The following is a 20,336-nucleotide window of genomic DNA, read 5'->3' as shown; positions in this document are numbered from 1 at the left end:
GCCTGGCACATAGAAACTACTCAGTGAGAGAGTGATGATAATAAATGTACTGAAGGGGAGAAGAGCCTCAAAGCTCTAGAATCTCAAAAACGAGACATATATGGAATTCCTACAGAATCACAAAAGAAATCATAAGATCTATGATACTCTGCTATGTGTTTTGGAGCCAACTTACCTTATTATATTCCACATGAAGCTTTTCTTGCTCATTCTCTAATTTATCCTTTATATTCTTTTGTTCAGCCATATTTTCCTGTATTTGAATCATGCGCATGTTTCTCTCTATTTAAATTAAATATCCAATTTTACTTTAGTAGAAAGTAAAAACTGGTATAAAAAATACACAAAGAAAGAAACTAGCTATAGAGATGATCACATAAACCTGCATTATTTAAACACTTTCAAGTATATAGAAAACAACATGAACCTAGATTTTTACAAACATATACCACTTAGGAAAATAAACATGCCTTTATTTTGATATAGTAACATGGCTAATGAGTTTCTAAAACTTAATAGCATAAAATACTTGCATTAGCATATTTTTCTCAGTAAAAATGTGCATTATCATTGTCTATACTGACCAAAATAATAATTCACAAAATCAGCAGTGAGAGCTGGTTGCTTATGTTTTCTCCTTCCATCCACACTAGAACTAGTATCTGAATTGTCCACTGGAAAAATATCTGTACTGATTCCCATCAGTTCTGCTTTCCGCATCAGTTTACGAATAGCTGAAGCACTACTAGTGAGTGGTCTAGGCAATTTTTCCCTTGGAACCCATGCCTGGGGTCTAGTGGATCGAGCCAGTTCTGCCTTGGCACGATATTGCTGAAGCCGGGCATTGATCCTTGCCTGTAAAAGAAATGTACACAAATTTTAAAAGTTAAAAAAAAAAATAGAACATACTCCTTTTGATTTTAACTTTTACACTTAAAGAAAGTAAAGATAACTAAAACTCCTACTTGAGGTAAATTATATGTATCAGTGGTCCTTAAAGTATAGCCTTATTCTGAGATTAAAATAAACTGAATTTTCACCGAATAAATACTGTCCTGAAGCTTCTCAATTACGGCAATAATTTCCACAGATTTACTTAATGTACCCAAAAATATGTTATAAATAATGGGCAAACTGATCAAATCCTATGCATAAATGAACATTAGAACTGAATTGAAAAAAAAGAAATTGTACTGATAGAATAATTTTTGCCACACTCTTCTTTGGAAATATACTTTATAAATGGCTGCTTTGTTGACTAGATGAGGAGCAGAATCTTCAATAACAAACTCTACTCACCATTTTACTTTAAATCACAAACCACTTCAATAAATGAATTTCAAAATTATACTTTACATATCATTGGCAAACATGTGCAAGATCTGAAATCCTTAATCTTAAAAGGAACAAAATGACTTTGGCATGATTCCCATACCTGTGCTTCTGGTGACAGTTGTTTCTCTCTCTCTTGCAAAGACATTTTACAGTAGGACTGTAGAGCCAAGTAGTTTTTTCTCTTCCACTTTCTGTCTAATCTATCTGCATGTTGCTTACAATAAGCAAAAAATGGATCTGCTATATCCTATTTTTTAAAAAAGAGGGGAAAATGAATAGTTTTCTCCAATGGGTCATTAAAAAAAAAAACACAAAAGAACAATACTACCTTTTTGAAGAATCTCCTAGTGTTGGTTACTTCTGTAATAAATTGTGGAAGTCATTTTCATACATCATGATAAAGATTACTGCTTTAGAACTTAATCCAATTTCAAATTACTATGTCAACTTCAAATTACTGACTTGAAATAACATTTTTTTTCTTTAAAGGGCCTAATGGAGGACTGGAGGTATTAGTTTGAGAGCACTTGCCTTGCATACACGAGAACCTGGGTTTAATCCCAAACACCAAAAAAAATAAAATAGAGGGCCTTATGGATTTAAAAATACTGAAATCAAATTGGGTATATTGTATATTCTTTACAAAAAAAAAAAACAGTTTAAAACAAAAAAGATTTTAATACATTTAGGTAGAAACTATCAATAAATATTAAAGCTAAAATATATAGATTAACACTATTAAACAACAAATGCCAATTTAGGACTAATCAGCAATATAGGACTAATCAGCACAGATTAAGTGGACAATTTCTACATGGTTTGTGTAGGCAGATCTTACCCAGTACAAAAACAGATTAAGAAGGCAAGACCCTATCAATAAAAAATATGTAGGGACTGCTGGGCTGGGGATATAGCACAGTTGGTAGAGTGCTTGCCTTGCATGCACAAGGCCCTGGGTTCAATCCCCAGCATCAAAAAAATAATAATAATAATATTTGGGAACTGTTATCAATAAACCCATGAGCCAAAATAAACCTTTCCCTTTAGAAGTTGAGGTATTTGTCTTAGTAAAGGAAAGCTAACACAATTGAATTTTAGAACATGAATATTAAATAGTGGGGGCTGGGGCTGTAGCTCTGGCACAGTGCTTGCCTACCCTGTGTGAGGCACTGGGTTCAATCCTCAGCAGCACCACATAAAAAAATAAATAAAATAAAAAGTATTCTGTCCATCTATTACAACAAAAAAAATTAAAAAATATATTAAATAGTGTCTGCATATACAAGCCACAACTTATAATAGTTCAATTTATAATTTTTCCATTTTATAATGATGTAAAAGTCATTTCTACTGAATGATACACATTGAGTAGAAACTACCTCAGATTCTGAATTTTGATCTTTTCCCAGGCCAATGATACATGGTACAACACTCTTGAGATGCTGGGCAGTAGCAATGAGTCACAGCTCCCAATCAGCCAGGAGATCAGAAGAGTACACAACTCAAATTCTACAGTGTATTATGCTGCTAAACTATGAATGTACAAGGTTAGGGGCACTAAATTCGAAAACCTTAGGAGACTTTGAACTTATGATGGGTTTACCAGGAGAAAACATCATCCGAAGTTGACCAACATTTGTATTTCTATCCATAAGTGCTTGTCAAGTTATATTTCTGGACTAACATATAAACTGGACAAATATGTTCCACACATGACATTAAATGTATTAATAAGTAACTAAAGGCAAGAGAAACATAAGCAACACCTGCAGTAACCTTGATGAAATTTTATGGGTAGTTATTTATTCTATGGTTACAGTTTAGTTCTTAAAGAGTTTTGTCCTTAAATCTGAAATATCCAGATAATAAAGACCAAAACAAAAAAACTATTTGGGGGCAAGTATTGTTAATTTCTTATGCCAATACTTGAAATTTCTAACATTTTTTATAGAAGAAAAGTTTTTAATGTAAATTCAATGTCTACATATCTGGGATCTTGACACTAAAAGAGAAAAATGAATCTGAAAATACACATATTTTGACCTATACCATATACAAAATCATAGCTATATAAAAACTGAAGGTAACCAATGTTTCTTTGTGAATATCTTTCACATGGATAATAACTATCTGTCCTTGAGCTGGGCATGGTAGCGCACTCCTGTAACCCCAGCCACTCGGGAGGCTGAGGCAGTAGGATGGAGTTCAAAACCAGCCTCAGCAACGGTGAGGCGCTGAGCAACTCAATGAGACCCTGTATCTAAATAAAATACAAAATGGGCTGAGGATATGGCTCAGTGGTTGAATGCCTCTGAGTTCAATCCCTGGTACCAAAAAAAAAAAAAAGTATCTATCTGTACTGTACTCAAACTTAATTACGAAGGTACATTTCCGCATGTGGTATTCATCACTTGGTCATTTTTCCCTAAATCTTATGGCTCAAATTTTTTTTCAATTTTTTATTATAGAAAAACACAAAAGAGGGCTGGGGTTTTAGCACTCGCCTGGTATGTATGAGGCATGGGATTCGATCCTCAGCACCACATTATAAAATTAAACAAATAAAATAAATGTGTGTGTCCATTTACTACTAAAAAAAATTTAAAGAATACATAATATTTATCTTTTTTTACTACAATACAGAATTTACTAAAGAGATAAAATACTCATGTGGAAAACTAATCTCCAGGAGATAGATATATTTAGATATAGATAGATAGATAGGTAGATATGAACTCAAAAAACTTAACACAAAAATGCAAATAACTCAATTAATAAATGGGCAAAGGAATTGTACAGGCACTTCACAGAAGAAGAATATGATCAGTTAACAAATATATGAAAAAATATTCAACATCTCTAGCAGTTAGACAAATGCAAATTAAAAATACACTGAGATTTCATTTCACCAGTCAGAATGGCAATTATCAAGAATACAAGTAACAAAAAATACTGGCATTTTTATTAAATACAGAGGTATTCACACATTGCTGGTGGGGTGCAAATTGGTGCAACCACTCTGGAAAGCCATATGGAGATTCCTCAGAAAACTTGAAACAGAACCACCATTTGACCCAGTTATCCTACTCCTTGGTTTATACCCATAGGGCTTAAAATTAGCATGCTACAGTGACTCAGCCCATCAATGTTCATAGCAGCACAATTCACAATAGCTATTACTATGGAACCAACCTACGTGCCCTTCAACAGATGAATGGATAAATAAATTGTGGTATACATACACAACAGAATACTACTATTCAGCCATAAAGAGAAATGAAATTATAGCAATTTGACACTTCATTTAATGGACGTAACTGGAGACTATCATGCTAAGTGAAATAAGACAGTCCTCAAAAAACATAGACTATTCTCTCTGATTTGTGGATGCTAACTCACAATAAGGGGCCAGGGAGGCAGGGAAGTCTCTTCGAGAAGTACTTTGGATTAGACAAAGGGAAATGAAGGGAAGGGAGGGGGAATGGGAATAGGAAAGATGGTAGAATGAATTAGATATTACTTTCTTATGTATATATATGATTACACAACCAACATAATTCTACATCATGTAGAAGCAGAAGAATGAGAAGTTATACTCCATATATGTATAATGTCAAAATACATTCCACTGTCATGTATAACTAATGACAAGTAACATAAATAAAGAAAAAGTTAAAAGAAAAAAACCTAGGATAATATTTATCATTTAATCATTTTTGAGCACACAGTTCAGAAGTATTAAATACATTCATAATGTTTTGTAACCATCATTACCATTCACCTCGGTAATTCTTTTTATCTTGTAAAACTGAAATTCTAGATTATAAACAACATTTTTCCATTCCTTTCTCTCCCAGCCTCTGGCAACCACCATTCTACTTTATGTCTCTATGACTATGATGCTATATAAAGAATCACACAGAATCATATAGTTTGTCTTTCTGTAACTGGCTTTATTTAATGAAACATAATGTCCTAAAATTCATCCATTTATGGGAGATTAAAGGATTTCCTTCCTTTTTAAAGTTACATTTTCTTTACTATTTTATGAATGAACATTCCAATTGCTTTCACCTATTATAAATAATGCTGCAATTAACATACATGTGTAAATGTCTCTTCAAGACCCTATTTTCAATTCTTTTAGATTTATACCCAGAACAGGGTTGCTGATCACACGATAATTATATTTCTAATTTTTTGAGGATCTGCTATGCTTTTTTCCATAGGAGCTGTACCATTTAATATTCCCAACAAGAGGATTCAAGGGTTCTAATATTTTTTCATGCCCTCACCAACACTTGTGCTTGTTACTTTCTATCATTATTTTGATAGTAGGCATTCAGATGTGTGAGGTGGTACACCTCACTGGGGTTTGGCTTTCCCTAAGATCAGTAACATTGAGCATCTTTTCACTGATTTGAAGAATATCTATTAAACTCCTTTGCCTATTTTTTAATAAGTTTTTTGGGGGGTTATTGGTGGTGTTGTCAAAAGTTTTAAGAGTTTTCTACATAATCTGGATAGTGATCCTTTATCAGATACATAATTTGAAATATTTTCTCCCATTCTGTGGGGTGCCTCCATACATGGTTAATTACAGGTGAAATATTTCATCCATTTTTTTTCAATGTTGGGGACCAAATCCAATGCCTCATACATACTAGGCAAGCATTCTCCCACTAAGCTATATCTCCAGACCTATTTTATCAATTCTTAAACCACTCTTATTATTTGCATAAAATTACTGTCTGAAACCAGAGTAAATTGAATCTAAATTTATATTAAGCAACTTAGTATATTTTAAATTATATTTCTTATAAAATGTATTTACCTTTTATCTTAAAAAAATAATAATAATGTAGCAAATAAGGTTTATCCAGGAGAACAAAATTAACCTCTGGCATCAGATTTTACAAAAATAAAAAAAGTGTTAGGAATTAGGCTTATTAAAAGCTGACATATCATTCATACCAAATGTGTGTGAATCAATAATTGTAAAACACTTTTAAAATATCCAATTCTACCTTTCACTTTAAACTGCACCAAGAGTTCATTCCTACCAATTCTAGTTCTCCTAGCCATATTAAGGTACCAGTTCAGCAGTTAAAGTCAAGCCCTAAAAATTTAATTCATGAATGTCTTCAAAGTTTGCAGGAAAAATCAATAAAACCTACAAATAATCTTATACTGCTTCAAAGAAAAATTTTTTAGGTAGCAGTACAACACTGATCAATAGTAGTAAAATTGTATTTTAATCACAGAAGAAATTACTATATAGGTTTAGTTGGAATACAGGTAACTTTAAAACTAACTACATGGTACCATAAGTTAAGACTAACTACAGAGTATTATGACAGAAATGCCAGTCTTCACAATTAAACCTGTGCTAGAGCACAGTTTTTAAAATAACATGTGTCATAACATGGTTTCAACAGCTTTCAGTAACACAGGTTGTGTCATAACCTGGTTTAACTATTCTAAAATAATCTGAAATATTTACAAAGTGGATCGAAAGGAATAGAGACTTCAAATGTTTCCTCACCACTGTGATAAAGCACTGTGGCAGAAGGCTATGAAAAGTCATAAAAAGTGTGTTAAGGTGTATAATATCATCAGATGAACCTGAGGTATTCATACTATTTTTTCAACCTTTGTTTAATTGCCTGTATAAAACTGCCATAGAAAAAGTAAGAAATCCAACTTGATAAGTCTTTAGAAATAAAACTGCTTCCCAGAAAAGCCAAAGGAAATATAAAACTGATATAGAAGGCAAGATACGCTTACAAGCAATATATCCATTCTAATTTGAAATGTTTCTTTTTCTTCTTTCCTTTTTTATTTTCATTGTGATGCTAGAAATGGAACCCAGGGTTTCATGCATGCTTAGCAAGCACTCTAACAAGGAACTCCACCTCTGGTCCTAAAATGTTTCTTAATTAAAAAATATTATTACATTCCATGAATCCCAATGTACAGATCTATAACAATGTACAATCATGACTTTCATTTTAACAGAAATATTACTATCAAAAGCAAATCTTATTGATATTAATTTAAAGTCTTGACTTTTTTAAAACACTTTTGAGAAACCTTTATTATTTTCCAGTTCTCCGTAGAACACAAACCAAAAACAAATGTAAATATGTTTTAAATCACTTCCTTCAAGACCTTTTATCTTTCCAAAAAGGACTATATATGGCTCACTGCAAAGTATAATACCACCATAATATAAAAGGTTCTGCACTCAATAAGTCTGAAAAGAATGACTACAAAAGAATTGTCCTAACTACAAAGCTCAACTTTCCAGTATACAACTAAGCTTAAACTACAGATTCTCTGATACTAGTATTCACTGGGAATTTATCTGGTACTCTGAGTCTTACTTATACTGCACTATATATTTCTAAACTTCTTTCCATCATCTAGGGTGATAGCCATGACTAATTCACACAACCCAAATGTAGAATCACAACTCTGTTCTACCCAATAGCTGTGAAAATACTATGTTCATCCAGTATCCTTCACCAATTAATCAAGGTACACTCCTCAGAATCAGAGCTTGGAATTAAGACAGATATATATGTATTAAAAATAAAATGTTCCTATAAGATCCACTTAAATAAAAATAAAATAGAAATATATTCCTCACATTTTTTCAATAAACTTTCTTCATCAGATTATCTGTATTTGTTTCCTGGCTATGAAAGAAAAGTACTAATACAAAAGCCAAGCATATATTTTTGATATTGAAAATTCATCTAATAAAAGAAGGAACATAACAAAAACAGGTTTACATATTACTGTAGAGCTATCATGACTACATCATAAAAATTACTAAATAAACATTCAATCAATACCCATATTAAAAAAAAAAAAAAATCAACTGGACCTGCTCTAAGGACTCTGTACCACTTGAAAATTATTGCAGACCCCCAAAGTTTATGAGTTATACATTTAGATAGTTATTATATTATAAATTAAAACTGAGAAATTTTTTAATGTTCATGAATTAAATCTTAAAATAAAAGCCTCTTATCATAAATACATATTTTATTAAAATCACTATAACTTACACAAAAAATTTAATGAGAAGAGGCACTGTTTTTTTTTTTTACTTTTGTAATTTTTTTTAATGTCTAAATGGATGACATAAAAAAAGATAACTGGATTCTCAAAACTGTTTCAATATTTATGATGCTATTTTGCTATGCTGTGAGTACTCTCTGGAAATCTCTACTACTCATGAGAATGCAGATTTTAAAAAAGCAAATAATGGTTTCATATTGTTGTAAACATAGTTTCAATCTCACACTCCTTGAAAGAATCTTAAGATGTTCCCAAAATACCCTTCAAAAACAAATAATTGCCTAATCCAATGCCAGTAAACCTTTAAGGAATACAATGGAATTAAAAGTATTGGTAAAAAGATAATAACACACCAAGGAGATAATTACCCAAATATATTTGCAGACTCTTGTATAAAATATGCTGGCATTTTGATGCTTTAAAACACCTGGGATTGTGTATCATGTTATCTGTTAGATCTCACCATAAAAATTTTAATGTTTCCCAAAAGTCTAACTAGTTTTAAGATTAACAAAACTCAGATATTTACTCTTAAAGTTTAGAATAGTGATGTAAGAAAGATTTTAATAAATTTTCAAATTTCTTTTGTTTTCTTTCTTGTTATAGAACATAACAGAGTCATGAGAATTATGTATTATGAATACATTCACCACCTACAATTTAAATTAACGAACCTCTTCTGCTGCTGCCTCTGAAAGCAGACCTTCCTTCTGGGCACAGGTCACATGAAAATAAGCTCTGCACATCCCTGCATCACAGCTAATGCAAACTCCAGTTCTAGCAAAACGAGGATCTTCACAAAAGCTACATTCCTACAAAAGAACAATAGGAAAATTCTCACAGCAAAAAAATATTTCTAAAACAAAGATACTTCTCATTTGAAATGCTAAATGCTAAAGAAATATTAATAGTAAACCAACAGAGTACCAACACAAGTCATAACTGTAAGCAAGCCAGGAGTTTATAAAAAAAGGTAATTCTCTATACAGTTTTAATAAATCAAAATGCAACTTAAATAACAATAATATAATGATAACAATTAACAATTAAGATGAGCACTTAATATGTTCCAGGCACTATTCTAAGCACTTTGCATATATTAATATATATAATCACTTAACACAACTATTATATTGAAGGAGTGAGTTATAATTACTCCTCTATTACTCATAGGAAAATTAAGGTAGAGATGGGTTCACTCACCTGCCCATATAACAAAAAAAAATAATTGGGAGTCATGCTTCAAACCAAGACAGTCTTACTTCAAAGTCCACCATTAACCTATACTAACTTTTAACAGAATCTTGCTTGAAAAATAAAAATAATTAAGAGACTATTCATCAAAAAAAAAAAAACTAATGCAATCAAACAAATGATGCATTTTTAAAAACACTTTTAAAAGAACTAAATGTAATTTTAGATTTAAAAAGCTGGTGAAAAATGATAGTGATACACAACACAGAAAATTATTTACATTATTTATATATAAAGAGGAAAAACCATAAAAAGAAAAGTATAAACTGCTAAACTGTTAAAAATCCTCCAATTAAATTTATTTTTTATCCTTTTAACTATCTTAACAAAAGAGTCTAGTCTCGAAATATGAATTGCTCTAGTAACATAAATCTTCATTTTAAAAAACCTGCTAAGCCAGGCACAGTGGTGCACACTAGTAATCCTAGGGGCTCAGGAGGCTGAGGCAGGAGGATCATGAGTTCAACCCCAGCTTCAGCAACACAGCAAGGCCCTTAGCAACTCAGTTAAGAACCTGTCTCTCAATAAAATTTTAAAAAGGGCTGAGGATGTGGATCAGTGGTTAAGTACCCCTGCGTTCAATCCCCAGTACTAAAAAAAAAAAAAAAAAAAAAAGTACTAAACCATGAAAGACTGCCAATAGACAAAGAAGTGTTCAGGGTATATATTCTAAGTAAACTAAATATGAGGGAAACATGCAAAAATAAAAATAAAGTTTCATCAGACCTTAGATACTGTTTGAAAACTATAATAGTGACTACTCAATGGGTAGACAGCACCAGGATAAACATTAGCAATGAGTAAAAACAATAAGAACAAGGCTCTGGATATAGATGTGAACAACAATGGGTTCGATTTTATCTATAAGCTAGATTGTACATAATTTTCAATTCCATTTTTCAATGATACTTTCTTAAAGCAAAATAAGCAAGAGATCATTAAGCTCCTGTTGTTTCTGTATCCCAAATCCTCACATAAGCAAACAGAAATTTAGAGGAATTCCTTGTAAACAATCTGACTTTAAAAAACAGAGTTTCAGCCACTCACAAAGGAAAACTAAACTTTAGTTATATATAACTTGGGGCTTTCTACTAGACCTCATCCACGTCTCTATAGGTAAGCATGGCTATAATCCATTAAGTAACTCTTCTGCTTCTGCATTAAGCCTGGAGCTAATACTGCTAAAACAAAGCCCTCTGAACCTCTTCCAGTTTTTACTGCTGCCTAATTCATAAATCTTTTAATGCTCAAATATACCAGGTGAAACTTATATCCAGAGATTTTTAATTATTTTTATTATCTGAAGTGGGATCCAAAGGAAACCTTTAGCAATCCCCAGAAAGAATGAGCAACCAGGTAAAGATCAGACCAGCATGTCTGCTGCTCTCTTTGTAACTGGAGGTTGTAGGTGAATTCCTCTCAGATTCAGGCTCTGCAAATGAGTTTTTAACCTCTCTAACTTTAGGGATTTCTTTAATCAAACTGGATCCAGGACCGGATTGAATACAATAAATAATAGGTTCAGTTAAGGTCTCAGTTAGGTACCTTCTGAAAATGGGTTCTGAATCTAAGGAGTCTGGGAGTCAAATTGAGATACCAGCTAATTCTATTTACAAAAATAACAAGCCTAGAACCTATGTATATTTGGAAAAATATGTGTGTTTTCCTTATTAAGGACAATTTATAATTACAGTAATCTTGACAAAATTATTCACTAGCAAGATGTGTTAGAAAAGTAATGATCCAAAAAGACTCAAAAACAATGAGATGTTGTTACTGATCAATATAAAAAAAAATCTAAAAGATAAATGAATCAAAAACTACTTCTCTAAAAGATTCCTTACAGAAGGCAAAAGTCTTTTAGCAACTATCAGTAAGTTAAAGCAAAGCAGGAAAACAAAAATTGCATGTATTTAACATTTCAGGATCCTTGCTTTCCTGAAGGCTGCCTGTAAAGATAGCTAACAGGCAAATAACTTGAATACGACTATCACTGTTTGATGTCAATAATCTATCAATTTAAAAATGGTTCACAAATCTCTTTGGTAACTTATAACCTTGAAGTTAAATGATGAATATTCACAGAATATTTAGATCATTTTCAAAAAGGAAACTAGATCATTTCCGGACAAGATAAAATACTAAAATATTAATTGACAAACATGAATTTATCCATTTTTGGCTTTTCGTATGAAGAAACTATAAAGATGTGGGTCTCTTAGTAAACATGTGCTATGCCACATTGAAAAATGACACTCATAATTTCTAGAAGCAGATTTTAAAATTTTAGCAGATTTTAAAATTTCTAGAAGCATGTGGTTAAGCTGAAGAATGTTGACATGTGACAGGCAATCACAATTGCTCACTTCCTAGCTTTTACTAGAAACTAAAGTTACTAATAATTAGAATTCTAATGAATCTGTGATAATTATACCTAAAAATAATAAGAGAGAAACTCTGCTTTGGTTAAGTGAAGCTATAAGATATGAAGGCTATGTTTTTATAGGGATATGTTTTGTTAAAGAAATTAAGTTTTGTCCTACTGTAGAATGACTATTCTACAATGAGAAAGGAGATAAAGAACAGAACAAAAACTGAACGGATATAAGAAAATTGTAAGTTTGTAGAAGACAAATTTTGGGAAAGGAATTTTATATGTGATTGAGCTTGCTAAGATTTGAAGGAAATTCCTTAAAAGTTTTTCAAATTGAGTATTAAATATAAAAATACAATAACATGAGGCAAAACTAGAATTTGGTCTTCTCTGTTAAATCAGAAAGATTTTCTTACAATACCAGTCTGTATTTAATAAAAAAAAAAATATGAAAGGTTTTTCTTTACTTTTACAGTAATCTACCTAGAAAACAACAAAAAGTTTAGTCTCATCAAAATAATTTCCTGTGTCATAGTATCTGTTAACAGGTCTTTAAGAAAACTGAGCCCTCTATTAAAAGAACTAAGATTTTTTTTTCTACAATTTTGTGACTTTCTATATGTGGCCATAAAATATAATATCAGAAATTGTCAAATTTCTCAATTTTTATTATTTCCAAAATAAGTACTGGAAGGTTGGTGTCCCCAAAAATTCATATGTAGGAACACAATACCCAATGTGATATTAAAAGGTAGCTATTTCTGAGAAGCCCACATGAATGAAATCAGTGCCCTTATAAAAGACTGCCCCTTTCTGCCACAGAAGCCACAAGACACCATCTCTGAAGCAGAGAACAAGCCCTCACCAGACTCCATCTGTGAGTACCTTGATCTTAGAGTTTGATGAAAAACAGCCAATTTATAAACTATCAAGGCTGAGAGTCAAACTAAGCAGAAGATTATGTAGTAATAAAAATAAAGTGTACTCTTGAAACCTAAGTAAAAAGGGGGTACTTCTTATTTCTTTGTCATAATTTTTTATAAAATTCACTTCAAAAGTAAAGTCAGAAATTAAGATTACACTTGATACAACTGATTATAAACACTGTGGTCTGTGAACTAGGAAATATGTCATATGCCAATGAAACAGTAGTAGTATCAATTATCATTTTATACCACAGGTTATTTTAAGTTAACAATACATGGAAGAATTAACACATTATTAGTTTTGGGGGAAAGTATTATCAATAATAAATGATTGGCAGCTAAGGGCTCAGCACATAGGGCCACTGCTAATAGGCACTTTTGTAGTCAATAATAACATAAATAAAAAACCATGGACACTAACAAGTAAAAATTTTCTCATTTAGATAATGAAAAACACTTTTTTCTTACCTTGGCACCATATTTAGAATAGTTCATTTCTGTTAGTGTTACTGGCCGTAATTTGTCAATATCTCCAAAGGCTACCCCAGGAACATACAGAGCACAAACAATGTGAACCCATCTATAAGGAGAGAAGATATGAGTTTGCTATCAAATCCTTTCATGAAATTCTCACAGGGGAAAAAAGAAACATTTAAAATATGCTATCTTAAAATACTATTGAAAAGAAATCTGTGATCAAATGTTAAAAATCTTAATTTCAGACACATAATTGAAGAATATAGAATACGTACAGAATAATAGCAATTTAGTACAGAAAAAATGACTGCAATGAGTATTACTTTTTCAGCAACTCAGCCAAAAGTTAGCTTTAACAACTATAATTACCTTTCACTTAAAATTCACTGCACTTTGCACTTATCTGTTATTCTTAAATATTTGCATAAAACTACTATTCAAATAAAACATCATTTTCATATGCATAGAAAAATATTCATATTCATTACTGTAAGCACTTGGAGAATTAAGGATCCTAATTTAAGAATTAAAGATGCTAATTGAAGAACTGTGAAATTACTCTGAAGTAATTGCTCTTTAATGTAACTCTTTTCCAAATGCTCTTGAGTAATCCTTAAGAAGGACACTTTTTAAAAATAGTTTTGTTTTACAATTTGGCTTTCTTGCCAGGCTAAAGTTTATTGCTGCAAGAAGGTACAGAAATTACAACAATGTAAGGAAGTCACATTTTCACTCAACTCATCTGTTCATCATACCACCTATGTACTAAAACGTATATGCCCCAAATATATTTTAATGATGACATAACCAAAAAATGTTCAGTTTCACTACAATGAAACCAAAAAATGTTCAGTTTCAATACAATGAAAAAAATCAGAGTTGGTTCTGATTTCATTTTTTAAGTAATCTGAAGCATTTCTTAATATATTAGACATCCTTTGTTTGCTTACAACCAAACAAAACATTGAATCACCATCTTCGAAATTTAGGTAGTACATCCATATCATTTCTGTAAGATGAGATGGCAAATCTCCACTAACCTTGTGATTATATTAACAACAAATTTTGCTTTATCGCCTTTGAGAGGATGTGAGTACCAACTACAGGGTCTGGTTTTGTGGTACACTATGAGTTTTAAGGACTAAGAATCATCTATAGATATAGTGAGCAAAATAATTGCAAATCTTTAAAAATATTATTTTTATTTGGAAAAAAAATCAAGGCTTTTGAAATTTTCTTGATAGAACATTTTAATTCAACTTCCCAAAACCATCCTGTGGAGTTCAATATGAATATACACATCTTCCAACAAGCAGCTGCTTTCTCAATTTAATTTGTACAGTTTTTTCATGCTCCACTGATGTATTAAATGTCTCTGTATTCTGTAGGAGTTTATCTTTGATAAGCTCAACAGCTGGCTGCTTGCTTTATACTGACCTTCTTAAAATGTTTTAGAACAAGTCACACGAGTACTACAAATTTTAAACTGCCACTTCAGTGTGATTGGCACAAAAGTGTATACCATTTCACCCAACCACTCATGTGAGGACACCAACTTGAATTCTTATTAAAGTACATATCAAAGTCAGTGAAAAACCACTACTAAGACAATTTTGGTTCTTTTTAATACTAGTAAATACTGTTGTGTTCATGTTTAGCAGCATATACTTTGTAATTAAAACAAATAAGAAAATCAACACCCCCCAAAAAAAAACTTTCTTGTTACTTTACCATCCATTTTGCTTGCAGCTATGATGACAGATTGTTGATTAGTGAAAAGAGCAGATAACAAGCATCACATGAAACCACCAAAAAACAATAAAAATTGTCATTCTAAATAGAAACTATTACCAGATCCTTTTAAATGTATATATTTTAATAAGCCAGACTAAGTAGAAATGTTTCTCAAAAGACTCATTTCTGAACATAAACTATATTGAGCAAATGATTTTTAAATACTTTTCATATGTAGTAACTTTTTAGCATATGTAATAAATTCATTTCCAGTATGTTATTTTCATTCCCTCAATCAATAATCAATTACTAAGTGTCCATCAGGTACAGAGCAGTGCATAAGCAGTTTGAAAGTTATAAAGATGAATGTGAAGTGCTTGTGGCACAGTGTCTGGCTCACTGTCTTTACTCAGAGAACACTAGTTACACACACACACACACACACACACACACATACACCAAAACTAAAAAGTTTCCTATGACTAGCAGATTGTTCTTACTTTGGATATCAAAAACTGGGTTCAAAAGAATTAAATGATTTCAAGATATAACAAGGCTAGTAAGTGACAGAATTAAGACCTAAAGAATTCAATACTGCCTTTTTCACCACAACAATTATTTTAAAAATCAAGGAATAGGGCTCAGAGTGATATTTTCATCTCACAATAGATGAGAAGTCAACTAACAAAAGACTTAAAGAAGGGAAGTATATCTAATATTTCTGAAAATCAATAATATAAGATCATTTAAGAAAAAGGTAAAATATTCTCCCTAGAAAATGAAATAAAAATTTAATAACTAGAATATCCTGATGGTTCTCTCACATTAAATCACATCATTTTGTATGCAGAACTTGTGGCTCCCAACAAGAATAGAGAAGAAAAAAAGTCTTATTAACCCATGTGATAGAAGTCAATTCCAAAGCCTTTTTCATTCTTTCCATACATTACTCTTTCTTTTCCCTGCTTTCCATTTAAAGGTAGAAGATCAAAAGGTTTGTCCAATTTCTTGGCTTTTTATGCCTTGAATCAAAACTGATATTACATTATGCAAAATACATCAAGAACTATAATTTCCACTGAAGCTTATATGTGAATGTGGACATCAATGCAAAATGCTCTAATAGTATATACAAGAATTTTTTTGCCAGGCTGCAAATTAAGGTAAGTGTTTAAACATGTAATATTCATAATATTTGTATTAGCTATACAAATATTTCTCAGTAAATCTCAATGATTGAAGAGGTTTACCTTTTCCACATTTAGAAAGGACTTCATAAGTTTTGTGTATTATAAAAACATGAAAAGGCAGCTCTTCAATAAAACTTTTAAAGTGTTAACAAGAAAAAAAGCAAATACTAACACAAATCTCTTCCTAAGAAGCTCTATTTTCCAAAAGCTGCCTTACTTGTTCACAGTTTGTCCCCATAATTTTCAACTCTCAGGATTGGAAGAGTAACCAGAAAGAATTTATGCAGTAGCTAATTATCTTTAAAAAGTGGAGTAATACTGCTAAAAAGGAAGCAATAAGAGCAGCAGCAGCAAAAGTACAAGTAAGACCGCTTATGTTCCAGAAACTGTGTTGTTTTGCATAAATCATCTCATTTAATCCTTACAACAAGGCTTAGGAACTGAGGCTGAAAAGGTTAAAGCACTTGCCTAACACCACAGTTAGTGAAAAAAAAAAAAAAATCCAAATATAGGTACTCCAATTTGGAAGCGCATGCTTTCAATACAATCCCTAAATCTAGCCAAAGTCAGACCAAACATAAAAGCATGCCCATTTCTCTCATATAGACCACAAATTCATGTCTATGTCAATCATATATCTTTTAATTTTGGGTGTGATGAGGAAAGACAGGTAAGATTTTTTATCATTTTTCCCGGACATCAACACATAAGGTTCTTTCTCCAAGATCCCATGGCAGATCCTAGGCTATCCCAGGAATCTTATATAACATTTCTCAAGAGTCTGCTCACTGATTGAGGTAAAATGAAAAAAATATGTTTAATTAAGGTAAAATTTATTAAAGTCTATCCTTTATTTTGGAACAAATTGTGTCACCCTTTTCAATGTTTTGGTGACAATTTTTATTGACTGTTTTGTTGTTAAAATATTAACCATATTTTTAAAAATACAGAAAATAACTTATTTGACAAAAATATAAAAACTTAGCACTTCCTCTCATATTGTGGGGGAAGTGTAGGAAGAATAAGTGATCTACAAAACAAAAAACTGAGAATTACTCTCATATTTAAGTCACATGCCACAGGTGACAGCCTCCTGGGGAAAAAGCACAAATAATGTCAATACTATTATGATGACAACTGCTCAAATGTGATAATAACCTTGAGTGTGACACTAGAGAAAAACAGCATGAGAGCATAAGAGTGCCAGATATCAAGTTATTTCCTCTCAGTTCCAAATTCTTACTTCAATACTTGTTCTGCAATAGTAGAACTCCTTCACATTCCCTTGTAGTGAGTTAGATGGTAGCAAGCATCATAATTCAAAGGTAGAGAGCATAGAAGGAAGGAGTTTCTCCGAAGAAATAGGCGGAGCACATTTGCTTTGCCCCAACCACTTGTTCAGTCCCTCAGTGACCCCACAGCCCTGACCCAACATGAAGGTCACTTTTCTGTGGTTCACTTAACAGATACCATATGACCCAGACTTTCAAACAGTGTAGCTCCCCCTGCAACATGCACCTAGCAACATACTTGCCAAGAACTGAAGACTAACAGGCAAAGAAGGAAATGTTTCTAGCATCCGGTAGACTACCACTACAATTTCTCCAAGAAGTCTGATCTGGAGGAAGAGGTCATTTTTCCAATTTTATCCTTAAATAATCTCTCCCATCTGCAGGGTACTCTTTTTAGTTATTTTATATCTTATGCTTACTCTTTTATCATAGCTTAACCATTCTTTCATTGAAATTTCCCCTTTTAAGTCCCTATATAGTATATTCCTGAAGTGAGATAGATCTGGACTCAAATTTAACTATTTACTGCCTTGTGACCTTGACCTAATAAGACCTCAAATACTACTCCTATAATTTCAGAAAATTTACTACTTGCCTCTTCATAAGGTCATTATTAAAATTAAATGGGAAGTTGGATGCAGTGGCGCACACCTGTAATTCTAATAACTTGAGAGACTGAGGCACAAGGACCATCAAACTCAAGGCCAGTCTCAGCAATTTAGCAAGACCTTCAGCAACTTAGCAAAACTCTGCCTCAAATTAAAAAATAAAAAAGACTGGAGATTTATAGCTCAGTGGTAAAATGCCCTTGTGTTCAATCTCCAGTACTAAAAAAAATTAAATGGGATGATGCAAAGACCAATTGCATCAAATACCCAATAAGTGGTCTTTCTTCCACCTCTACACCTGTAGCTTCATGGCCATTTTTTCTACCCAAATAAAATACAAAGAAACAATCAAATGAAATGTGAAATTCAGGAAACTATGAATAAAAGAACAACAAATATGTTATAAAGCAGACTTATGAATCCAATGTAATTAAGACATCAACCTTCCAGCATCTGTCTCCTTGAAAATCCCATCCTGATTAGGACACAGTTCACAGCTGGGGGAAACACCACATTTACAAGCATCACAAAACCAAGGTTCAGTGGAGTTTTCAGAAGCTGAACTCATAATAGAGTCACTCTCTCCATCAACTCCATAACAACCTAAAAAAGGAAGAAGAAAAAGAAAACCAGTTATAATTGATTAGGGTATGTTTTTAAACTCATGTTTATAAAATTACAAAAGAAAAGGGAAATAAGGAAATATTCTGAAAAATAAAAAACAGTGGTTTATAAGAATGATACTGAAACCCAGTAAAATCATTTTATAAAAATACTTTCCCACCTAACATAGTATACACAAAGCAAATAAAAGATATTTTAAAACAGTTTTATCTCACAGGAAAAGCACTAAAAGAGGAAAATTTTTTAATATTTTTTTTTAATTTTAATTTGAACATATAAAAAGTTATATTAAAAAGAAATAATATTAATAAAGTATTGATTAGAAAATATTTACTAAGCTACCTTTATATCAAGATCAAATTAAGTCAGGCATGGTGGCACATGCCTGTAAACCCAGCAGCTTGGGAGGTTAAAGCAGGAGGATCTCAAGTTCAAAGCCAGCCTTAGCAACTTAGTGAGGCTCTAAGCAACTCAGCAAGACCCTGTCTCTAAATAAAATATTTTAAAAAGGGCTAGGGATGTGGCTCAGTGGTTGAGCGCCCCTAGGTTCAATGCCAGGTACCAAAAAAAAAAGGTCAAGTTCATACAATAAACACACAAAAAAAAGCCTTTGATCTAATTTTGGAGAAAGCAGATTATAACACAAACTCAAACAACTAGAAATGCAAAAGTAAGTGTTAAGAGGAAAATAATGCAGAAACATAAATGCATACATACTTAAAAATCTAGAACTATTTGAAAAGTTCAGACTAGAGTGAGGCTACATTCCATTCCCAACTGAACCAACTCTGTAAGAGATATTTAATAACTCTAAGAGGTATTTAATATCCTTAAAAATTTATAATTATTCAGTTTTCTGAGAAAATTTATCCACAACTACAATGGATGAAAACAAAAGGTCATTCTATTTTTCTTATTATTTTTCACTAAACTTCAATATTCAGAGGAGTTAAATTATTTACGCAAATAATGTTATAAAAATCGTCAATGGTCCTGGTGAACATAGCTAAAAAACAAGATAGTTCTTTACATTTTAGAGTATGGTATGTAATGTTTCAATTCAACCACCTTTCAATTATCAAAACCAAACATTTCCCTATTTACTCAAATATGCATTCCTAGAATTACAAGTTATATTTGAGGCTACAATTTGGCCACCCAGATCTGCTTAAAAGTGTCATAAAAGCAAAAAGATTTCCCCAATTTTTAGCTTTAAAAGAGTAAAGTAGGCCAGGTGCAGTGGCGCACACCTGTAATCCCAATGGCTTGGGAGGCAAAGGCAGGAAGAGAGCAAACTCAAAGCCAGCCTTAGCAATTTAGGGAGACCCCCAACTCTAATAAAATATTAAAAAGGGCTGGGGATGTGGCTCAGTGTTTAAGTGCCCCTGGGTTCAATCCCTGGTACCAATTAAAAAAAAAAAAAAAAAAAGAAA

General features: G+C 32.0%; 1 protein-coding gene across 5 annotated transcripts in view; it reads right to left on the bottom strand.

Moving 5' to 3' along the window:
* Phf14 (PHD finger protein 14) overlaps window positions 1-20,336 on the bottom strand; it is a 183,694-nt gene that overhangs the window by 131,568 nt on the left and 31,790 nt on the right. For all 5 annotated transcript variants that reach the window (XR_007341522.1, XR_007341523.1, XM_015488259.2 and 2 more), the window contains 6 exons: window positions 18,723-18,882; window positions 13,447-13,558; window positions 9,099-9,236; window positions 1,436-1,582; window positions 585-855; window positions 176-282 (listed from right to left, as the gene is read on the bottom strand). Coding sequence is in view for 3 of the 5 variants with exons in the window: in XM_015488259.2 (XP_015343745.2) it covers window positions 176-282; window positions 585-855; window positions 1,436-1,582; window positions 9,099-9,236; window positions 13,447-13,558; window positions 18,723-18,882 (935 nt within the window). In the remaining 2 variants the exon portion in view is untranslated. The remainder of the gene's footprint in view (window positions 1-175; window positions 283-584; window positions 856-1,435; window positions 1,583-9,098; window positions 9,237-13,446; window positions 13,559-18,722; window positions 18,883-20,336) is intronic.

This window comes from Marmota marmota, unplaced genomic scaffold (genome assembly GCF_001458135.2).
Source record: "Marmota marmota marmota unplaced genomic scaffold, marMar, whole genome shotgun sequence".
In the NCBI taxonomy this organism is placed as follows: domain Eukaryota; kingdom Metazoa; phylum Chordata; class Mammalia; order Rodentia; family Sciuridae; genus Marmota; species Marmota marmota.
The sequence above is the reverse complement of the archived record's forward strand: the minus strand, read 5'-3'. Positions and strand labels throughout refer to the sequence as shown.